The sequence below is a fragment of the Aplysia californica genome, unplaced genomic scaffold (genome assembly GCF_000002075.1).
Source record: "Aplysia californica isolate F4 #8 unplaced genomic scaffold, AplCal3.0 scaffold00424, whole genome shotgun sequence".
Taxonomy (NCBI): domain Eukaryota; kingdom Metazoa; phylum Mollusca; class Gastropoda; order Aplysiida; family Aplysiidae; genus Aplysia; species Aplysia californica.
This window is the reverse complement of record NW_004797694.1, coordinates 167,317-191,743: the sequence shown is the minus strand read 5'-3', so window position 1 is coordinate 191,743 and position 24,427 is coordinate 167,317. Positions and strand designations below refer to the sequence as shown.

The 24,427-nt window shown below is 38.8% G+C and overlaps 1 protein-coding gene across 1 annotated transcript in view; it reads left to right on the top strand.

The window, feature by feature from the left end:
- Positions 1–24,427, top strand: part of LOC101849391 (androglobin) — a gene marked incomplete in the record, with an annotated part of 95,208 nt that overhangs the window by 41,841 nt on the left and 28,940 nt on the right. Inside the window, 12 exon segments of the mRNA XM_035971373.1 lie at positions 37–105; positions 6,861–6,926; positions 7,916–7,987; positions 9,228–9,258; positions 9,692–9,859; positions 10,400–10,553; positions 11,960–12,074; positions 13,111–13,278; positions 14,502–14,643; positions 16,827–16,888; positions 17,864–18,005; positions 22,607–22,648. Coding sequence (XP_035827266.1) covers positions 37–105; positions 6,861–6,926; positions 7,916–7,987; positions 9,228–9,258; positions 9,692–9,859; positions 10,400–10,553; positions 11,960–12,074; positions 13,111–13,278; positions 14,502–14,643; positions 16,827–16,888; positions 17,864–18,005; positions 22,607–22,648 — 1,231 coding nt within the window.

Genomic DNA, 24,427 nt, shown 5'->3' with positions numbered 1-24,427 from the left:
TTATTATTTATTATTATTATTATTATTTTGTTTGTTTCCAGGACTCTGTACATCTTCCACAAGTCCAACACCTACTTGTGTAACCAGTACTACTCAGACCTCAAGGTAAGAGATTATTTTCTCATTTCACTTTTGCACTTGCACAGGTTCGGGGATTTCCCATCATCTTTCTTTTTGCGCTTTTCTTTCGAACATGATTTTTTTGTGAAGATTTTGTGTTGTCGGTCGTTGTGTGGCTTACCAAGCAGCAAATCAAAGGAGTTTTGGTGTCAAGATTTATAACATCACCTGTGCATTATTCACAGCTGTTTTGATATGTTCTAGCAGGTCAACAGTGTTTAGTGGAATAAGCCATTGGAACAAAAAACAGTTCTATGCAGGAAAAAAAATGATGCTATAGACGCTAGTTGTGTATATTTATGATTATTTTTAACATTTTGTAGTATAGTAGGGACAGATATGGCCGATTTGGTTTTATTCCTTATCTCTCAGAGCTAGTTGTTACGTTTTTTGGGGGGGGGTTTTGCTCAGGTTTTAGTTTTGATCGCCACAGGATGGGGTCATTATTTTTTCAAAGCCTAGGTTTTGTTGTTAGACTGGCTTTTCATATGTTGTTACAAAATAAGTTTTTGTAGCCTGTAACATTGAACGAGTGCCGTAACTCTAAGAAAAATCTCGACTACAAACCGTTCATTTTTGCTAGTCAAGATTTTTGCATAAAATGTTTAACTGTGTGAAGAAAGTCTAAAAAAGCAATTTACCAGCTTTCGTTTTTTATTTCGTGAATTTTGATTGGATAATGTCCCTCGTGTTCACTATCTGTGCGCTGCTATCAGTAATTTGAATAGTTTTGCGTTGGGTTTTTTTTTTCATTTGACCACAGGTACTGTCTATAATCACATCATGAAAGTTTTCTACAGGGTGTTCAATCAAAAAGTCCTGTATTTCATGACAAATGGATGTTAAGAGATGAATTTCTTACTCCTTGCACACTTGCACACAGTTTATTCATCTCTACTCGAGCTAAAGCGTAGGAAAACGTTTCCTCTGAGGTGCATGCAGGACTCCTCCAACACTCTGTAGTTACTGCACCCACATGCACAAAGGCTGGGGATAGCCTTCTCCAATGTCACTCATATTATTTTTAAAAAATGATACTTGCATATATGAACAGCTGTAGTTACATTGGAAAAGTGAGTCAGGAAAATTCAGGTGAAATGGTTATAAAACTGAGAGGGAATTGCTTGAAATTTATTTTTTAAAGTTGTCCATGTATTTGAGGGGGTGAGATGCAAAATCCGCAAAGTGACATTTTGGAAAAAATCGAAAATTTGTTGCTTATAGATGCACTTTGTTACCGGCTATCAGATGCATAAAGTGTTTTCAGCCAAAACCCAAAACGTACTTCATAAAAGTCACCAAATAAATCTTCTTTTTACACGTTTGTGCGTATAGCAGCTTTTAAAAAAGCTGATTTTCTTAAAAGTGCTAAAATGGATGTAGCGGGTTTTGCATATGTCAGCCCCTCTTTTGTTATTTTTGCCCTCTTCCCTCAAAGAATTGACAATAAGAATGATAATTGGTATGGCTGCACAGCACAAATGTATTTTCGCATTGGAGTTGCACATCACGTATCACTTCTACGTCTCATGAGCGATGGTGTAAGTCAAGGCTATTTTCTGGGAGGTATTGATTCAGATGACTTGAATGATAATATTCTAAAAGGTGTAAAAAGTTTGTTTGAAGTTGAACCGTAAAGTCATTCAAGTCTTTGTCTCAGAGTAATGTAATGGCTTTACTTTCTGTTATAGAGACTAGACAAGTCTCACCATCACCACCACCATCAACCACACCACCACGGTCACCAGGTTTAGTATTTGCACCGGTCTTTTGTACACTCCACCTCATGCCATATATCACATTCAGTTTGTATTTTTTGCACATCATGCATAATATGTAACGTTCTCTCTCACCTACCCATAGTATGTAAATTCCACTGACTTCTTGTAATAATTTTATTACATGTATTTTCTGTTCACACTTCTCTTTCATTGCTGAAAGGGATAACATTTTATTGATTTACCAATATGAAATATCAAGGCGACAGATTTTTATGGTCTTGAGAGCTGAGTTTTAGATTTATATTACTTACTGTAGTGTCTTTTAGGGTTTGAATTATCTCTCTAATTTATGCGAAATTCATTACTGCACTGTTTATCATTTTTTAATATTCAAATCAGGCTTTGCATTTTCCTAGAGATGGGCACATCAGATCTTTTATTGCTTCCCTCACACTCCTTAATTTCTTGACGCTGTGCAGAGTTGTTAGCCTTTTCCTTCAGAATTTTTTTCTTCTTACTTTTCTTGTTTCAAAATGAATAAATTCTTATTTGAAGCCTATGGTTTTACCATTCTGCACTTGCCATATTTCCTCATGAGAGTTTAATGCACTTTATGCCCTGCACTTGTCTTGCTCGCAGAGTCAACAATCCAGTCTGGCTGAAACCCAGCCACCTCAGGGCTTGAGCTCTTTGGTCGAATGCCTTGTTTCTGAGGTTATTGTAATGACCAGACTGACTTGTTTTTCCTTTTGTTGGCGGCTCAGGATTGTCCTTTTAGAGATGGGCTTATAATAATTTCCACTCTTTTGTCAGTATTGAGGCAGTGTTTGTCATTTCTTCCTGTTTATGCTTGAATGCGACCCATCAAATTTTTTACAGTGATGGAAGTGATGGAAAAAACGTGAAGCTGGGACTGGTAGCAGTCAGCTTTTTTTCACTAATGTTCAGCTGTATCTTTGTTCAGGATTTTCTGGCAATAATGTGGCCTTAGTTTACTTAAGGTAAAGTTTAACTCAAATACCCTTTGAGGGCTTTCACGGTTTAGTTTCTTTAGCGGGAGAGTGGAGCTGGGAACCTACTTAATTATCCCAATTTCCTTTCGTTTCAAACAAATAGATCAAAGCTCAGGGCAATGACGTTGTTATTTTGGAATTTTATAGAACGCGATTGGAAACACTGTTCCCATGAAAATGTAAATAATAGAGTATGTTGCGGGGATTGTGCTAGCCTGTTTCTGGAACTATAGTCGAACCTGCCCTATAAGATGGCCACCTGTACAAACGGCCACTTTCCATTTCCCCCCTTGCGTTTTTTCTATATAATTTAACTGTGTAAAACGGGCACTTGTCCAACGCGGCTGCGGCCACCATATTTTAACACACAACCCCTATCAAACAAAGCAATAACACCTGTCTTAGACGGCCACCTTAGTGACTCCATTACGTTTTGTCATAAACTGTGCATTGGACCCTGGCATTGTGGGCAAGCTGTCATAATTCAATCACCTGTCGTTGTTGTTAGGTAGTCCCTCCAACCGATCATGTTGCGTAGGCCCCTCCCACTGTTGACCAATTGGTAACAAATTTTCAGCTGCCATTGAGGTAAGCGTGTGATCCCTCATAACCTATAAGCCCCGCCCAGAACTCGTACACAAATCAGAAGTGAGATGAGTGGTCACTGTTTACCCAGTCTGTAACAAAGTAACAATGGACGTCAACATGACTTTGAGACAGAAATGTTGCTTGTTCTCCGAGTGGTGGCGACCCATGTGTTTGTTTTACCATTGCACTCTTAACCCGGAACTTCCCCCAATGTGTCCCTTGTGTGACTATGCATATGAGACTGTGGATCATCACCTGTTCCACTGTACAGCCCTAAATGACATCAGAGCTACCCTTCTCCCTCCGAGACCTAACATTGACAACACACTCTATGGAACATTACAGCAACTGCAGCAGACCTGCACTTATCACTACATGGCATTGGACAGAAGGGCGAGAGCCCAGCTGTTGCTGGATCGATAACAACAACAACAACAACAACCATAGCACTCCATCCCCCTTGTCTGACACATTTCGTTTTATTGTCACCCTTGCACAAAAGCCGCAACAAAAGAAAAAAAACGAAAAAAAACATAGTGAAAACAACAACAATAACAACAACAACAATGCGGCTATCTTCGGTTGGGACCTCAGAAAGGAAGGGTTTGTTTTCTTCATCTTGATCAGTCCTGCCTAAGACGGCCACCTGTCTTATACGGCCACTTTTCTCCTTGACAACGGGTAGCTGTCTTACACAGGTTCGACTGCATTTTTGCATGATAACACGGTACAAAGTTTACGTGTAAATTATGAACAAAGCCAACCCTTTGCAAAGAGGCATGGGAGGTTAAAAAATTTTTAAAACAGCTTAAGTCTCCAAAGAGTCAAAGAACGCAACCTCCAAGCTCCACAGTCACGGAGTGTGTCATTTTGCTTCAACTATGTGCTCACAGTTTTTTTTCCATAATGCATGCTTGGGTACAATATTCGTCCAAATCAGTTTTTTTAAAATACATGTAGTTCCCTCTTTTGAAAAGCCGGTTATAAAGGATCAGTAGGAAAAGGTGTACAGGAAATAAATCAAGTCGGCAACGAACATTTTTTTGCTGAACAAATTATTTTATTGTCAGACACACACTTGTAAGATGTAGCGTTGAACCCCCAGCTTTCCCTCGCAGGATGTTGTTTCTTTGGAAACTTAGGCTCATCCTCAGTGTACATCTGCAAGTTGATAAATGTGTGAACAGCAGCATCAATGCTTCCTACTGAATGTTGCACTGCTTGCTACCCATGAGAATGAGATATAAATTACAGACTTACTGATTTTCCAGATAAATCTGGAAATCTGGATTTCTGGAGTAATGCAGATTTTGCACTGTGCTACATATAGAAATAGTCGCAACACAAGATGTACTCTTTGGTTCGTGAATCTTAAGTCTCAGCACCCGAGTTTCCACAGATGCGAAAAAGTTGAGGATTTTTTTATCTTCGCCTGTTGGCTCGTCTGACATGGGAATAAGCCGGAGCACAATTTTTTAAAATTGAAGATATATTGTGTTCAATCAGAAGACTATTAAAGCTAGTTAGCTTTTTTTAACTCCACCTTGGATTAGATTCATCTACAACTCATACCATTAACTGCACGCGTCTTTTGCTTTAATTCTATGGCACCCTCATGATAATGTATTGTAGTCTTCTCTTCCCTCTAAGAATTTAGAAGAGCATTCTAGAAAATTAAATTTTTTAGACTCTCTAAGTGTTAGTTCGGGCTCCATTCATCTCTTGGAAGGATCAGGAGTCCACCTGCATGTTCGTTACTTTTATGTAGTTGTACTGACACGCACAAATTTTAATGTATGTGTGAAATCTTTGTAACTGCATGATCTGTTTGGTTTTTAAAAATTTTTATTTTTATCTAATTTTGTAGGCGTGAATCTTATGCTTTTGAGTTTAAAAAAATAAAAATTGGTATATTTGTCTTCTTAATGTCCTTTAGTTTCATCTTTGTTTTGTTGTTCTGTACTTTATTGTATTGAGTGTCAATATCCCTGACAGCATGCAAAAAATAACCCTTTCAGCGTGACGCATTTTTAAAATGGCTGTTTACTCCACTTAATATGATCTTTTAAACAATTAATGACATTTCTCCTAAAGCTCAACTAAAAAATATAGTCCTTTAGATTCCAGCACATTCTGCAAAGAACTGTCTAGGTAAATATGCAATCAAAGAACTGTGTATCATGGTCTTTGGAACATTCACCAAGAAGTCTGTTGTAGATCTTCACATCTTTACGTGCAATACATATTTTTTTCATATTTCGATATGATCAGCACTCAGTACTCAATTTTTGTTTGTATAACAAAATGCGATACAGAGGGCACGTATAAAAAAAGAATAATGAAGTGTCAAATGTGAGGCAGCTTGGCGGAATCAGGCTCTGGTCAATTTTTGGGCTTGTAGAGTTATTGGTATCATCTTAAAGCTTTTTCACAAGTCTTTATTTGGATGGAAAAAATATCCATTTATCTTGAATACAAGTCAAGATATTTGCGAAAGAAGGAGGAGGGGGTCACTTGTTTTCAGAGGTAAAATTAGTGAGAAAATGGCGGCCAAAGATTTAGTTATTTCCTTAGCTTAAGAGTCCGTGGTAACTGAAAATTTACATTTTTTGTGCCTTTAATCAATGTTTTTCAGAAAAATCCACACAGAAATGAGTTTTTTTAATGGATATGAAAGGTGTTGAGCCAAAAAACAAAAATTTGATAAAAATTCACAAACCTGTGGAAAAATGCAAGTTTCTTCACTTTGATTATTTTGACGAGAGCATGATTCCACTACGCTGCCTCACAAATAGTATTCCCCATGAAGAAAATGTTGGCTTTATGACTCAGTCAGTTTGGCTTTTCTCAATACTGAGTTTGATCAGTCCAATGCCTGGTACCTGGGGCTGAAGAGCCATCTGGTGGGATCTACTCCTATTTCCTTCTCTCACAAATTTGTAAATTCACAACCCACACACAAACTTGCACACACACACGCACACATACACACAAACACACACATGCATACACACACTGACACATACATGAACACGCACACATGAATTCCTCGTGTGGTATGTCTTCAGAAGTTTTTTTCTATTTCTCAAACACTTTGGGGGAGGGGGGGGTGGTTGATTATAATGTTCCCAGCCACATTGATGCTTTAAAAGCAAAATACATCATCTGCACAAATGTAATCAACACCCTGTCCTTCATCTACATGCTTTTCACACCTTCTGACAAAGTTGGCACGAGAACGCCACTGCTCCTTTACTATCCCTCTTTTTTTGTCCTCAGCTGTTCTGATGTTTCGATTTTGTCACTCTGGTGGGCGAATAAATCTGGCAGCAGAGTAATCCCATGTCCAGATATAGCTGTCAGCGACGTTCGGTTCAGTCTCGGTCATCGGCTCTCTGTTTGTGTTGCTTTTCCTCAGAGTGTGACGCCTTCCAGCACCACGGCCCCGAGTAAGACGGAGAAGAGACCCCCACAAGCAACATCGGTATGTGTGTGTGTATGTGTGTGTGTGTGTGTGTGCGTGCACATATTTGTCTGTGTGTGTGTGTGTGTGTGTGTATGTGTGTGTGTGTGGCCCCAAGTAAGATGGAGAAGAGACCCCCACAAGCAACATCGGTATGTGTGTGTGTGTGTGTGTGTATGTGTATAGAATGTGTGTGTTTGTGTGTGTACGTATGTGTATGTGTGTGTGTATGTGTGCTAATTTGTGTGTGTATGTGTGTATATATGTGTGTGTGAGTGAATGTGTGTGTGTGTGTGTGTGTGTGAGCGAATGTGTGTGTGTGTGTGTGCTTTTGTGTGTGTGTGTATATGTGCGTGTATGTTTTTGATATCTCTTTTTAAAATCCTTGTCTCTCTAAATAAGATAATATCTGTATGGAAAATAACTCTAAACTAAATCAAGAGATACAACAACGTCGACTACAATAGTGACATTTTAAAGACAGTCTACCTTGTTTGCTGTGGTTACTGTTGACACATGCCAGTTCCAACCACAATAACAACAATAACAGCATGCGTACTGAAAATAAAAACGATTTAAAAAATTCAATAATGACAATAAAAGTTACGTAAAAAGTTATTAAAATCAGTATAATTGATTTGTTACTGTTATTAGAGAAATGTGCCAACAATAACAACAACAACATTTTCTAAAACTACCGCCGCTTCCACAACCATAACAATCACAGTAACTAGGGAGGCGGTGGCCCTGACGAAGAGCGCGCTCTTCGGGGCTCCAAACAATTCGAAAGGATAGGCTCCCACACACACACACACACACACACACACACACACACACACACACACACACACACACACACACACACACACACACACACACACACACACACACACACACACACACACACACGTAAACATAAGTGATAAACATCATCGGCTGTAGGGAAATCCCTGCAACGATAGTAATGAAATCAGTGTCCTTGATTTGCTGCTGCTGCTACTGTACTGTAGACCCGCGGTAGTCTGATGGCTCGTGCCAGTCTTCTGTTGGAGTCGCACGAGGAAATGGAGGAGCTGGAGGAAGTGAGTGCAAGAGCCAGAGCAGTTGCTGGATGTTTCACCGCTGGACATTTCACGTTACTTTGCGTGATTATTTCCCACACATTTCGCGCATTTATTTCGCACACTTCACGCTATATTTTATAGTTCGTTTTTCATTCACATTTCTCCTGTATAAGTCTTGGTTGTATGTCAGCATTTTGACGGGATGACGTCTTGTTGATGACAGTTATATGCTTTTCCTGCTTACTGGCGAAGTTAAAAGACTCTGTTTTCTGTTACAAGATAGATAAATGGGAAGCATGCTGACAAATAAACAATAATAACATACTGATATGTGTTTTATGAGTTGATGAAGAGTGTCACTGCCCCATACAGGAGAAGTGTTACACTTACAGGTGGAAAAAAGCAGAAAGAGACAAGTTTGGCTTTGATGTCATTAGTTACTCTTTGCTAGCTTTTTTTTTAACCATTTGTGCTGAGTTGTTTCTGGAATTCTTCATGTTAAATATTTCATTTGAATAAGCCAAAAAAGGTTTTAGTTTTGTTCTATAAGTTTACTCTCTGACTTTTGTGAGTGAAATGTATTTCTTTGTTCACTTGTTCTGTTATTTGAGGCACACTTTCATCAAGTTGAATTAATGAGGTATTCTAGAGGCAAGTTGTATGTAATGAAAGCATGTGTTTAATTTCTTCCAAATTTTCACACAGTTTCATGTTTGTAAAGATGTCTAGAGTCACAATTGTTCCATCTTGGAAACTTCACAGTCACAGTTATAGTGGAGAAAATTCTTTTGTTTCTGGCTTTTTTAAAATCTTCTTTCTTATCCTCACGCTTTTGTGTCTCTCTTTCCCTGCTAAGGGGTCATGGGAGGATGGGAGGGTGTCTTACTGTTTTATTATTCACTTGCAACTTCTTCCCGTCTTCTTTTTTTACCTGCTTTCATGAAGTAAATTCTGTTATATCAATGTGCTTTTTTAAAAAAGTTTGACTCACAGCAAACTCACAGATAATCATTGAGGATGCTTGCTTGGAATGTGATGTATAAATAATAATGTAGATTTCTACATCCCATTGCTTTTAAAAACTTGAACATTTGTTTCTTAATAATAAAGATCTTAACAGTAACCAATAGACATGGTTTGTTGCGATATTGTCATGATAATGTTGACGATTATGTTGATCGTAATGACAATGATGATGATAATGATGCCTATGATTCGGATGATAATGATTTTCTACATTTTCTCTTTTCTTTCTCAGGCACCAAATGATGGCTCTCCATTTTACTTGTGTATCCTTTTTGATTTAACCAAAGATTTTTAAAAGAAGTCTGAAGCTGATATAATGAATCTCAAAAGCATGTTACTGTTGAAGGCAAATAATTATAATGAAATTATGTTTGAGCTTGCGCTGTGATATGGACAGAGTGAAACAGTATGTCAAAAAGTGTAACTGATGACAATCTGTATGATCAGGTGCAAAGATATGGTAAAGAAATCTAAATAACTTTAACTTGAATCTGAGTAGAATCCAGTTTCCATGAATATACTTTGACAGAATTACTATGTATTTTTAAGCAAAAGCATAACTTTCTGAATTCTATATGAAATAGTGTGCTCAATACTTTTTCAGTCATAATAACGCAATGAAGTATAGGTCAAGTTAGATATAGTCTCATGTCTAGTCCTATGAAAACCTGCCTTGTTTCCTTGACTGAGGACAAGTCGTGGACAATTTGGCTCAGACGGAGATCGTGGTGTCGTACTCCGTGCTGTCTCGCTGGTTTGACCCGCCCCTGCCGCTCGTCGAGGAGAAGAAAGCTCTGTCGCAGATCAAGCAGGGGAAAGAGAAAGACTTGGACAAGGAACCGACTAATGCCTCGATCAGTCTAGGTAATAATTACGCTTTTGCTGAAAAGTGATACGGCAATTATATGAAATGGAATAACAGTTTCTTTTCTGGCTTTGTTTTTGAATAAGTTAATCTCTTCTTGTGCCATGCATGCATGATTTGATGGTTATAGATTGTAATGAAAAGATTGTTGTTTTGTAATTCGAGAAAAAAGAGCCCACCCCCCCTTACAGAATGTTGTGTGAATGAGTTAATGTCTCTTTGTGTATGTGTTTGAGTGTGTCTGTGTTTATGTTTGTATGTGTGTTTGTCTATGTATGTGAGAGCGAGAGAGAGTGAGAGAGAGAGAGAGAGAGAGAAAGAGAGAGAGAGAGAAAGAGAGAGAGAGAGAAATTGCGGCTGCGGGAATGAAAGTTTGCATGTTGCTTCTGACACTTTTTAATGATCACTTTCCGTTTTCCATGATATCTTTATTCTGGCTTTGTGAACCTTTCAGCAATAGATGTTTATTCATTTTGAAATGAAAACCTGTTTCAAATTTCAAGCTTTCACCAGTCTCGCGTTCCTCCCCTCCCCCACAGACTCGGTTGTGGGAGAGCAAAAGCCGCCGCCCCCCGTGCAGCCCGGTACGTTGGTCGCTGAGCCGTACTCGTGGAAGAGCCTGGTCACTGGCCAGCCCATCCTCCGTCTGAGGACCACGGGGACCAAGTCAGCTGTGCTCACACTTCCTCCAGGGTCTGTGTTTTTTCCCATGTTATTATATGTCCAGATATGATTAATCCTACACTACCTCAGTGCTTTCTTCTCCTATCTCCCTTTTTTAAAGATTGAAAATGGGATTTCCTTTTAAGCTTACTCTTTGCTATGAACTGTTTTCACTGTTATTAGAAATGGAGATAGGACAAGAAAGCACTGAGGTCGCGCCTATCTCTCTGAGCCTCTTATTATTGGACTGTGTTGATTTTATTTCTCATGATCCTAATTGAAAACGTGATAAAGGTACAAAAATAATGAGTTTGTAGTAATATTTATAATAATAATAATAATAAAAATTATAATAATAATGGTAACGATAATAATAATACTAATAATATTAATAATAGAGATAATAACAAAAGCAATAATAATAATAATAATAAAAATTATAATGATAATGGTAACGATAATAATAATACTAATAATATTAATAATAGAGATAATAACAAAAGCAATAATAATAATAATAATTTTTATGGCCAACGCCCACTTGTGCCATCTTTCAGAAGGCCAAATTGTTTTAGCCAGCCATCTAAGTATATTCTTTTAAACAGGGCCTTTGATAACACCTGTCACTACTCGGATTGTCTCCAACTCCCACCTGTACCAAATTGCCCAGGTTGGCAAGCACTGCTATAAAACAGTTTAATAAAATCATGTCTACTTTCTTGTGTCCAGACATCACGTGCTATAAAACAGTTCATATAAACCGTGTCTACTTCGTTGGTTCCAGGCATCAACTGCGATTAAAACTGTTCAATGTTGACTTTGTTTCTACTTTCCTGTGTCCAGATGTCACGTACCATAAAACTGTTCAATAAAACCGTGTCTACTTTCTTGTGTCTAGACGTCACATGCTATGAAACAGTTCTATAAAACCGTTTCTACTTCGTTGTGTCTAGACGTCACATGCCATAAAACAGTTCAATGAAATCATGTCTACCTTGTTGTTGTGTTCAGATGTCTCGTGCTATAAAACAGTTCGTGGGTGGTTGGCGAGTGCTCTGATCTGGTTTGCTCCTTCTTTCTTATCAAACACCTGTGGTCCTTATTTCCCCTCTTTCTGTTTTTTGTTTGTTATTCTCTCGTAACACCCCTAATCTTTGGCACTTTTATGACCTTATTGTATTGCTAGTGCTGTTAATCTTTTACCAAAATAAAAAAATTAATAAAACAGTTAAATGTAAACTTTGTGTCTACTGTCCTGTGTCCAGACGTCGCATGCTATAAAACAGCTCAATGTTGACTTTGTGTGTACTTTCCTGTGTCCAGATGCCACATGCTGTAAAACAGCTCAATGTTGACTTTGTGTCTACTTTCCTGTGTCCAGATGCCACTTGCTATAAAACAGTTAAATAAAACCATGTCTACTTCGTTGGTTCCAGACGGCACGTGCTGCGGTTCATGATGAGCTCCCCCCTGGGCCACCACGTCCACATGTGCTCCACCGTCAACTTTGTCTTCGGGGACGAGGAGACCGTGATGCCACAGCTGACAAACGTAAGGGTCCTCAGTCACTTCTGTTGTTTTATGTTTGTGTGTCTCTGGTGTAATGGTAAGCCTCTTTGCTGTTGCAATGAGAAGACAAGAGGGTGATTCTAATAAATATGGAGAAATCATTTTTTCCATTACAGTCAATCAGACTTGTCCAAAATGACCACCCATGGTTTAGGAGAAAAGTTATCATTTAAGGCAGGTAGTCCCCTTGGACAGTGTCATTGTAATAAAGAAAAAATGGCATGTATGGAAGTGGGAAGTGGTCATTTGTACAGATGATTGTCCTGGACAGGTGGTCACTAGAGCAGAATGGGCTGTGTTTCCATCTGTCTGCTGGGATGCTGTATCCCGCTCAGCCCAGGTTTTCCCTGACAGGCACGGTTGAAGCAGCCTGCCACCTTTACTATCTAAATTGTTATTATGGGAGCTTAAAACATTTATAATCAATTGGTTTCTTATGGCCTCTGTTCCCCTCTCACGTGTGCACTGGAATTTCTACTTCTCCATGAACATTAATCTAATTAAGCATATCATTGTCAGCATCATGGCCTAAACACCCTATCCCCTCTGTTGTCTGAATGCATCTAAATTGATGTACTCAACTGTATGTTACTCCTATTCTACCTTGTAATTTAATTGGAAAAGTCAGGATCTCCAAGTTATCATCTGTCCCTGATAAGACATAGCCAAGTGGGTGGAGAGTCATGAAAACTCCCCAAACAACCCAATTTCTAAAATGTCAGACCAAGAATTCAAACAAGGGTCATAGATATTGTAGTTCACCACACTACCAGCTGAGCTAACTGTTTGCTGTCTTTAGTTGTACATAACCTGTATCTATGCTAGTTGTCCACCTACATTGGCTGGAAAGAGGCAGTCACACTGTTCCACATTCTTCGATGAACAATCTGGGTTTCGGGTCAGTATTTTCTGGACAACACTGTTCAATGAATACAGACAGCCATCCAACCTCAAACTCAGACTCAAAAGCGTCATAGTATCACAGGCTAATTGGAAATACTTTTTTTCTGATGTGTAGGAGAGCTGCCGTTTCCGTGACAATGCTGTGCAGGTCATCATGAACCTGGGCAAGTGCATCCTGGCATTCAAGGACCCGACGATGTTGACCAGCGCCTGGGCGGAGCTGGTGGCCAGTCATTGCCCGTATCTGGAGGACAAGCAGATGTCCAAGACACATCACTTCCAGGTGAGGGAATACATTTTGGGATTTGAGATGTTTTAGTAGAAGACGCATCAGGTTAATACAGCACCTGGAAAAAGATGGCTGGTGCCTTTATTTATAAATTATTATTAAAGAAGACACATCACTTTGAGGCGAGGAATGTTGTGTTATGCTGAAAAGATATTTCAGTAGAAGACACATCACTTCCAGGTGAGGATGTCATGTTGTGCTGTAAGATATTTTAGTAGAAAACACATCACTTCCTGATCAGGGAATACGTGTTGAGATGTAAGATATTTTAGTGGAAGGCACATTACTTCCAGGAGAGGGACTGTGTGTAGAGATGTAAGATATTTTAGTGGAAGGCACATTACTTCCAGGAGAGGGACTGTGTGTAGAGATGTAAGATATTTTAGTGGAAGGCACATTACTTCCAGGAGAGGGACTGTGTGTAGAGATGTAAGATATTTTAGTGGAAAGCACATTACTTCCAGGAGAGGGAATACATGTTGTGTGGGTGGTTGTAGGGTATTAGTGGAAGGCACATTACTTCCAGGAGAGGGACTGTGTGTAGAGATGTAAGGTATTTTAGTACAAGACGCACATAGTGAGGAATGTCATGTGCTGTAAGATATTTTAGTAGAAAACACATTATTTCCAGGTGAGGGAATACATACGAGTTGTGCTGTAAGATATTTTAGTAGAAAACACATCACTTCCAGGTGAGGGACTGTGTGTTGTAATGTAAGATATTTACAATTGTGGTGTCGTTCGTCTAGTAGTTAGGGTACCGGGCGCGTAATCCTGAGGTTGCGAGTTTGGGGGTTCGAGGCTAAGGCCGGAAATTGTGTCTGTGGGAAAGGCACTTTACACAAATTTTCCTCACTTCGCCCAAGTGGGAATGAGGAAAACGTCTACGTATCCTCCTGAAAAACTTTTTCTCCTGCTCTGCTTTCATGCCTTCTAATTTCTTTTTTGTCTTTTTCCTCATGTCTCTTCCTGACAGTATGCCTGGGGATTTTACATTTGGGCATATGTGTGCATCTGTGTGTAAGTGTGGGTGGATATTGTATTGTTGGATATGTGGCTTTCAGGATGTCAAATGTCAAAATAGTTTACAGTGAACACAAAATCTTTCTTTTTCCTGTCTTTTCAGCTGTAAATTCTCATGAAGTTCTTTTTGGTACATGTGTGATAGGCTGGTCTATAAAGTACACAACACAATAGTCCACTAATTTTTGTCACAGGTTTTCAACGAGGCTTTGTACCAGATGCTGAAGAAGACAGTCAAGGACATCATGTCTCCTGATATCGCTTTTGCGTGGCGCGCCTTCACCTTTGATGCGACAACGTCAAACATCCTGGCAATTCCCGTAGGCAGTCGGCCAGGTGGGTTGATCTTGTTGGACGAGCGGCTGGGTTGCCCGAGATCTGGGCTGAGTAGTGTGTGTGTGCAATAGTGTCTGGATGATAGCAGTTCTCAGTTGTCACTTTTACCTCTTGTCTGATAGTTCACATGCTCAACCTGAGATGTCGTGTTCATTTTAGTTCATGAGTAGCTTTTATTTTTATTTTTGCACGTCTGGCACTGTGTTGGTTAAAGAGAAACCTCTAAAGGAGGAGAGAGGAGGGAGAACTATACAGTCTAGAGAAGTTAACTGAGAAGTATCAAACCTGAAAGGGTCCAAGAAGCTCTTGATTATTTGTTTTTGTGACTATTATTATTATTGTTAATCATTATTGTTATTATTATTATTATTATTATTATTATTATTATTGTTGTTGTTGTTGTTGTTGTTATTGTTGTTTTCATTATAATAATGATAATTATTATTATTATTAATAGTATTATCAATATTGTTATTATTATTATTATTTTTATTACTGTTTTTCTTCTTGGAATTAGTGATCATTAATTTTCCCTCGTAAATTAGAAGAAATGGGCAGAAGTGATTGAGAGAGAGGGGAGTCAATGGGACAGATGGGGTTGGGTGGGAAAAAAGGCTGGGGGAAAGGGGTGGGGGTAGAAGGAGTTTACACAGAACAAGATTTTTTTAAAGGGAGGGTGCTCATACGAACTTATGCTGCTATGAGCACCTTAAAACTCTTACCAGAAGAGGGGAGATAGGAGGACATCTGAAATGAGAGTGTGTGTGCGGGGTTGTTTATGGGTGGGGAGAGAGAAAGAGAAGAGTTTTTTTGGTTTCTAGTCATCTGTTAATACGTACCCACAGACACCACCCGTTCTTGCTGTGATCTTTTGTCTTGGAAACTGTGCACTTAGTTTAGAGATAAAACTAAAGAGCATGTTGTGCCAAATTACGTTCTTTGTCAGTCTTAACTTTGTGTTGTGCTTTGAATAATTTGTCTCCTTATAACCGGATCGGATGCTGGTTTTGAAGAAAACTGTGAATAGATCACATTTATTTTCTCTGAATTCAAGACAAAGCCAAATGCTGGCTATGGCCGGCAGAAATATTATTTTGGTCGAGACTTGAATATTAGGGGCTTGGATTCATTTCTATTAATTTTTTTGGTGGTTTTTTGTTAAGTTTTAGCTGTAAATATGGGGAACTTGCATGTTTAAATAATTATTTTTTTGGTAAACTTTAGAAGTATTTTTAAATGATGATATTCAACCAATTTTGAAGTTCCCAAATATCTTTGACCTGAGTTCCCACCAGCCAGATGTCTTTCTATTCTTCCCATCAGATGATCACAGGATTAAGACTGATAGCCGGTAAATTACTGTCACATGATTCACAGGATTAAGACTGATAGGCGGTAGATTACTGTCAGATAATCACAGGATTGAGACTGATAGGCGGTAGATTACTGTCAGATGATTCACAGGATTAAGACTGATAGCCGGTAAATTACTGTCAGCTAATCACAGGATTAAGACTGATAGCCGGTAGATTACTGTCAGACGATCACAGGATTAAGACTGATAGCCGGTAGATTATATTGTAGAAATCAGAGGATTATTTTATCTAAAGATGACCTGTTTGCCTGTAGACTAATCAGTCAATGTTTCACGTTTGCTGTTTTTCATTCTCCTAGTTTGACTTCCATGTCCTTGCACTGAAGTTAGTGTTCACGAGTGTTTGTAAAATGTTCTAACTGAAACACTGGGCTGGCAGACAGCTCTTACTGGCATAGTGTCTGTGGTGAATTGGTTAGGCTCTTTGCCATTGATTACAGAACATATTAATATGAGTTTGATTCTTGGGGTGGGAAGTGTATTTCATCCAATATCTCTCTCTTGCTAAGATGCAGTTTCCCGCTCAGCCTGGGCTGGCCATAATAAGCAGGCTCGAAGCAGCCCAACTGCGGAATGATCTAGATTGTGTCACAGGGTTATGAGAAATGTATTAATGTTAGAATAAATGAATATATGAATAGAATTGATAGCCAGTAGATTATAATGTTGACATCAGATGATAATCTCACCTAAACATGATCTGTTAAGATCATGACAGACAAGTTTTCTAGTTTTTTTCAACTCTCAAGAAGGGAGAAAAACAATGTGTTCGTCTCGTGAGTGTGACATTTTTCTTCCCACCTCACAGCGACCCAAGGCTCCAACGCTCCCGGTGGGTACTCCCCCCCCTTTCCAGGAGAGGGACTGTGTGTAGAGATGTAAGATATTTTAGTGGAAGGCACATTACTTCCAGGAGAGGGACTGTGTGTAGAGATGTAAGATATTTTAGTGGAAGGCACATTACTTCCAGGAGAGGGACTGTGTGTAGAGATGTAAGGTATTTTAGTACAAGACGCACATAGTGAGGAATGTCATGTGCTGTAAGATATTTTAGTAGAAAACACATTATTTCCAGGTGAGGGAATACATGTTGTGTGGGTGGTTGGCGGGTGCTCCGGTGTGGTTTTGCTCCTTCTTTCCTATCAAACATTCATCATCCTTATCACACCTCCTTCTTTTTCGTGTTTGTTACTCTCTTGTAACACCTCTGATTTTTGGCACTTACATGACATTATTGTGTTGCAAGTGCTGTCAAACTCTTACTGAAACTAATACGAGTTGTGCTGTAAGATATTTTAGTAGAAAACACATCACTTCCAGGTGAGGGACTGTGTGTTGTAATGTAAGATATTTACAATTGTGGTGTCGTTCGTCTAGTAGTTAGGGTACCGGGCGCGTAATCCTGAGGTTGCGAGTTTGGGGGTTCGAGGCTAAGGCCGGAAATTGTGTCTGTGGGAAAGGCACTTTACACAAATTTTCCTCACTTCGCCCAAGTGGGAATGAGGAAAACGTCTACGTATCCTCCTGAAAAACTTTTTCTCCTGCTCTGCTTTCATGCCTTCTAATTTCTTTTTTGTCTTTTTCCTCATGTCTCTTCATGACAGTATGCCTGGGGATTTTACATTTGGGCATATGTGTGCATCTGTGTGTAAGTGTGGGTGGATATTGTATTGTTGGATATGTGGCTTTCAGGATGTCAAATGTCAAAATAGTTTACAGTGAACACAAAATCTTTCTTTTTCCTGTCTTTTCAGCTGTAAATTCTCATGAAGTTCTTTTTGGTACATGTGTGATAGGCTGGTCTATAAAGTACACAACACAATAGTCCACTAATTTTTGTCACAGGTTTTCAACGAGGCTTTGTACCAGATGCTGAAGAAGACAGTCAAGGACATCATGTCTCCTGATATCGCTTTTGCGTGGCGCGCCTTCACCTTTGATGCGACAACGTCAAACATCCTGGCAATTCCCGTAGGCAGTCGGCCAGGTGGGTTGATCTTGTTGGACGAGCGGCTGGGTTGCCCGAGATCTGGGCTGAGTAGTGTGTGTGTGCAATAGTGTCTGGATGATAGCAGTTCTCAGTTGTCACTTTTACCTCTTGTCTGATAGTTCACATGCTCAACCTGAGATGTCGTGTTCATTTTAGTTCATGACTAGCTTTTATTTTTATTTTTGCACGTCTGGCACTGTGTTGGTTAAAGAGAAACCTCTAAAGGAGGAGAGAGGAGGGAGAACTATACAGTCTAGAGAAGTTAACTGAGAAGTATCAAACCTGAAAGGGTCCAAGAAGCTCTTGATTATTTGTTTTTGTGACTATTATTATTATTGTTAATCATTATTGTTATTATTATTATTATTATTATTGTTGTTGTTGTTGTTGTTGTTGTTATTGTTGTTTTCATTATAATAATGATAATTATTATTATTATTAATAGTATTATCAATATTGTTATTATTATTATTATTTTTATTACTGTTTTTCTTCTTGGAATTAGTGATCATTAATTTTCCCTCGTAAATTAGAAGAAATGGGCAGAAGTGATTGAGAGAGAGGGGAGTCAATGGGACAGATGGGGTTGGGTGGGAAAAAAGGCTGGGGGAAAGGGGTGGGGGTAGAAGGAGTTTACACAGAACAAGATTTTTTTAAAGGGAGGGTGCTCATACGAACTTATGCTGCTATGAGCACCTTAAAACTCTTACCAGAAGAGGGGAGATAGGAGGACATCTGAAATGAGAGTGTGTGTGCGGGGTTGTTTATGGGTGGGGAGAGAGAAAGAGAAGAGTTTTTTTGGTTTCTAGTCATCTGTTAATACGTACCCACAGACACCACCCGTTCTTGCTGTGATCTTTTGTCTTGGAAACTGTGCACTTAGTTTAGAGATAAAACTAAAGAGCATGTTGTGCCAAATTACGTTCTTTGTCAGTCTTAACTTTGTGTTGTGCTTTGAATAATTTGTCTCCTTATAACCGGATCGGATGCTGGTTTTGAAGAAAACTGTGAATAGATCACATTTATTTTCTCTGAATTCAAGACAAAGCCAAATGCTGGCTATGGCCGGCTGAAATATTATTTTGGTCGAGACTTGAATATTAGGGGCTTGGATTCATTTCTATTAATTTTTTTGGTGGTTTTTTGTTAAGTTTTAGCTGTAAATATGGGGAACTTGCATGTTTAAATAATAATTTTTTTGGTAAACTTTAGAAGTATTTTTAAATGATGATATTCAACCAATTTTGAAGTTCCCAAATATCTTTGACCTGAGTTCCCACCAGCCAGATGTCTTTCTATTCTTCCCATCAGATGATCACAGGATTAAGACTGATAGCCGGTAAATTACTGTCACATGATTCACAGGATTAAGACTGATAGGCGGTAGATTACTGTCAGATAATCACAGGATTGAGACTGATAGGCGGTAGATTACTGTCAGATGATTCACAGGATTAAGACTGATAGCCGGTAAATTACTGTCAGCTAATCACAGGATTAAGACTGATAGCCGGTAGATTACTGTCAGACGATCACAGGATTAAGACTGATAGCCGGTAGATTATATTGTAGAAATCAGAGGATTATTTTATCTAAAGATGACCTGTTTGCCTGTAGACTAATCAGTCAATGTTTCACGTTTGCTGTTTTTCATTCTCCTAGTTTGACTTCCATGTCCTTGCACTGAAGTTAGTGTTCACGAGTGTTTGTAAAATGTTCTAACTGAAACACTGGGCTGGCAGACAGCTCTTACTGGCATAGTGTCTGTGGTGAATTGGTTAGGCTCTTTGCCATTGATTACAGAACATATTAATATGAGTTTGATTCTTGGGGTGGGAAGTGTATTTCATCCAATATCTCTCTCTTGCTAAGATGCAGTTTCCCGCTCAGCCTGGGCTGGCCATAATAAGCAGGCTCGAAGCAGCCCAACTGCGGAATGATCTAGATTGTGTCACAGGGTTATGAGAAATGTATTAATGTTAGAATAAATGAATATATGAATAGAATTGATAGCCAGTAGATTATAATGTTGACATCAGATGATAATCTCACCTAAACATGATCTGTTAAGATCATGACAGACAAGTTTTCTAGTTTTTTTCAACTCTCAAGAAGGGAGAAAAACAATGTGTTCGTCTCGTGAGTGTGACATTTTTCTTCCCACCTCACAGCGACCCAAGGCTCCAACGCTCCCGGTGGGTACTCCCCCCCCTCCCGCCACCCCCCCCCCTCTGACCCTTCCCCCTTTCTGACCCTTCCCCCTCACGCCCTGACCCTGTGATTCAAAACTTGGTATCTTAACTCTTTATTTGTTTGAGTTTGCTCCACTAGAGGCCTGGTTGTCTGTCAGTAGGTGTGGAGATCATGCAGTTGTGTTGAAGGTTGAAGGTTTTCACTCTTGAGCCATAAATTTCTTTTGACTTTGAAATCCTGTTGAGATTTTTTAGAAATTCTCAACGAGTTTTCAGATCGAATGATGTCGAGGCCTGACTTTCACCTTCATCAAATTGCAGTTTGTGATTTCCTGTTAACGAGCTTGTACTAACGTCAGCTCCTCTGACCTGTTCTCTTTGGGTTCCCGTAATTGTCATCTCTCCCGTGAAAACTGTCATTCCTCTCTTGACATATGTGTGGTCGGATTTTTTTGTGTGTGCGTATACTGAAAGCTGCTTTTGACTAACTGGTGATGATATGAGTGTTGGAAGGCATGGTGTTAGGTATTTTCTCTGGGTTTCTTCATTTGTGCAGGGATAAAACCTAATTTACCAGGATCACACCACACGGTTTGAAGCAATCTGAAAAATAATTCTGAAAAGAGGTGGAATGGAGGCTGGAGAGAATGACCACGCTAAGGAAGATCAGTATTTTTGTGGAAGAAAACATAAACTGATGTAAAATTCTGACTACCAACCTCAATGAGAAGTGTGGAAGAACTAATGACTTCCTTTTTAATTTCAGTTTTTGTCAAGTTAGCTGAAATGATAGTGGAGAACTCATTATTGTAGAGTTAAAAAACAGATGATTTCTATTGAGGATTTGTTTTGCCTCTCTTTGTTTAGGCTTTGTCGGCTCCCACTTTTGTTTTCTAACATTCCTTAGAACTGAAGCAATGTCATAAAGCAAGACGAACGAGATTTACTTGAAAGCTTGGCTTTATTAAACAAAAAAACGTCCTGCTTGTTCTAGGGATAGACAGCAACTGACAATAATACACAGGTAAGGTGAACGGACATTGAAAACTGCCCAGCTACATGACCCACTGAGCGACACAACACAGCTACACGATACTCCAAGCGAAACAACATAGCTACACGATACTCCAAGCGACACAACACAGCTACACGATACTCCAAGCGACCCAACACAGCTACACGACACTCCGAGTTACACAACACAGGTACACGACACTCCAAGCGACACAACACAGCTACACGATACTCCAAGTGACCCAACACAGCTACATGACACTCCGAGCGACACAACACAGCTACACGACACTCTGAGCGACACAACACAGCTACACGACACTCCTAGCGACACAACATAGCTACACAACACTCTGAGCGACACAACACAACTACACGACACTCTGAGCGACACAACACAGTTACCCGACACTCCGAGCGACACAACACAGCTACGCGATACTCCAAGCGACACAACACAGCTACACAATGCACTGAGTGACACAGCACAGTTATATGACTTATTAAGCGACACTGGCAAAGACTGTGAGAAATGTACCAAGAAATGAACAGAGACGCAACCAGAGAATTATCGCTTTAGCAAGCTGCCAAAAATGACACGCCACTTTGAAGAAGAATATTATAGCTGGGCCTCAAGACCGTGTTGGAAGCTGTTTTACTGGGTTTTTTTCATCATTTTTTCCGCTGTCTACTGTTTCAGTTAAACGTTTTGTTTTTGTAATTGTTTACTGTCAATCAGATTTCTTTTGGATGAGAATCTTACTTTCATTGTTCAACTCAGCTGCATGTGCCTATTAGGAGGCATATTATCTCTCTTCCCTGTTTTAGTCTTTTCTGTTCATTCTTTTTTTTTTCCCTTTCCCTTTAGATCTCTAAAAATGTGCTCCATTCTCTGTACTTCCTTTATTCTTCTTTGTTGTTTTAGTTTGAGCCTATGTCAACCTTCTTTTTTCATCTTTTGTGTCTACTTTGCCATGTTCAATCCCCACCTCTCTCTTTTCGTCTATCCATTTTTGTCGGTGCCTTTGTACAAGCAAAGTTTTATCTCTTTCTGTTTTGTTTTTTTGCTACCTACTTGTTTTCTTTTTCTTCTTGTTACACACACAAATGCACCGTAGTCCAGTTCCCATGACGGGAACATAGAAGGTACTGAGCTCACTCACTGCCAAACTACGACACAACGGTGCACAATTTCTTGCAGGTTTTTTTAGCATTCTTACACTTGCACTTAGAAGACCTTAGAGATTCCCTTTTTTCTATTTCTTCTTTTATTTATTTTTTTTTTTGCACTCTTTTCTTCAGCCTTTAGTAAACATGAATGAATTCCTTTTAGGGGTGTTGAATGCGGTTGTAAACTCATTGCTCTTTGTCTCTGGTGACAACATTTTACAGGATCTCAGGTCACCTCAGAAGAAAAACTTGCTGAAACAAAAGGTTTTACAGATATTTTTACCTGTTTCCTTGATTAGCGTTTGCTAGGCTAAATAGGTTTTGTATATATTTCTATATATGTTACTATTTTCAGTATGCTATGTTTTGTTGTAAAGTAAAACTTGTGTTAATGGTAAACTTTTCTGTATCTTCTGTAGTTTAAATTTCTCTTTGAGTTAGTTTCATTTCCTTTTGAGTTGCTTTATTTCTTCTACCAGTTCAGATTCTGTTTGTATGTTACTCAACTTTTTGGGTCTCAGCTTTCCTGAGAAAATTTCTCGTGGCAGCTGCACTTTGGTGCAAAGGCCATGTGGGAGTGAAAGTGTTTATCGTCTTTCTGTGCTTTTGTAGAACGCTGCTATGCAATAAGTTCATCAAAAGTGATCAAAGCAAAGGCTTGTTGTAGTATGCTTAAGATAACACATTGCAAACTTTTCTCTTTTACAAAGACAAAACAATGTAGAAATTTGTTTGGCCTTGCAAGCTGCAAAATTGGGAATCCGCTTTTTGGGTTTAAAAAATTATTTTTTTTAATGATTGGGAATCGGTTAACATTAAATTGTTTGACAATTTGCTCTTTTCGTTGTCTCTGTAACTACACTGAGTTCAGATGAACATAAGCTAGCTAGCTACCTGTTCTTGATGGGTTTGTCTTTCTCTTGGATATGTCACTCTTAAGCTTCTAGACATCCCTTGAAAAAGGCTTGATTAATTTGTATTAAAAAAACAGATTGTATGTCATTCTTTCTGAGGTCTGCTCTGGGAAACTTTGGGTTTTCTACTCATCAGTGTGTGTCAAACATGCCTGTTTATGTTCCAGCAAAGTATTTTCTGGATCTTTTTACCTACAGGAAGAGTATTTTTCTACATCAGAAGAGTTATCTATGTGCCTCCTAAAACATCTACTGATCAATCTTGAAGCAAAATATTAAAATGTATGACAAGTATGATGAAAAGAAAAGTCTTAAGTATTTTGGTCTGGATGTTTTTATGGGTTTTCTTGAAAGTGATAGGTTTTTTAGGTCAGTTAAAAAAAGTATTTGCTTTACTGATTTTTCTCTCTTTTAGTTTGGCTCGTGTTTGTTATCCACCTTTCTCTGCCCCAGACCATCTGGGGCTTAGCAAGAACTGGAAAGTCTAAGGCATTTCTCCCCTCCTTCTTTTTTGTGTTTGTTACTCTCTTGTAACACCTCTAATCTTTGGCATTTACATGACCTAATTGTGTTGCAAGTGCCGTAAAACACTGACTTAAACAACAAAAAAAAGGTTTGAATAGAAACTCTAACTGTAATTTGAAAGTTATGTCTTCTGTTTTCTTTTGCAGACGATGAGAAAGGATCCTATTATTTCAGGATTTGTTTTGACTACTGTTATGAATCAAATGTTATTGCAATAATTTACATGTTGAAATATGATTCTCTTTTTGCTCAGGGCATCTAATAATTTGTTGATTTTTTTTTTCCTGTCTGCGCCCATGGTTTGATATGATGTGTTTTTGTTGCTTTGCCTGGGTTCTGACATGAGATCTAGAGTTAACGCTTTTCTCATGGCACTAACTGTTTGAAACCGTAACAGTAACACAGGCGCAAGTGTTAACGCTAGAAAATTTACTGACTACTTTTCTGTTGTTTTTCTCAAAGACAGATTTTAGTTCATTCTGTTTCCATGTTTTTGAATTGCTGTGTTTATATAACCAAGTTTGTCCAAGGTTTTGTTATGATGTTTTAAGTAAATTTTAGTGGGGGTTTTTTTTACTTTTGGTGATTTAAGTTTTTACTTGTA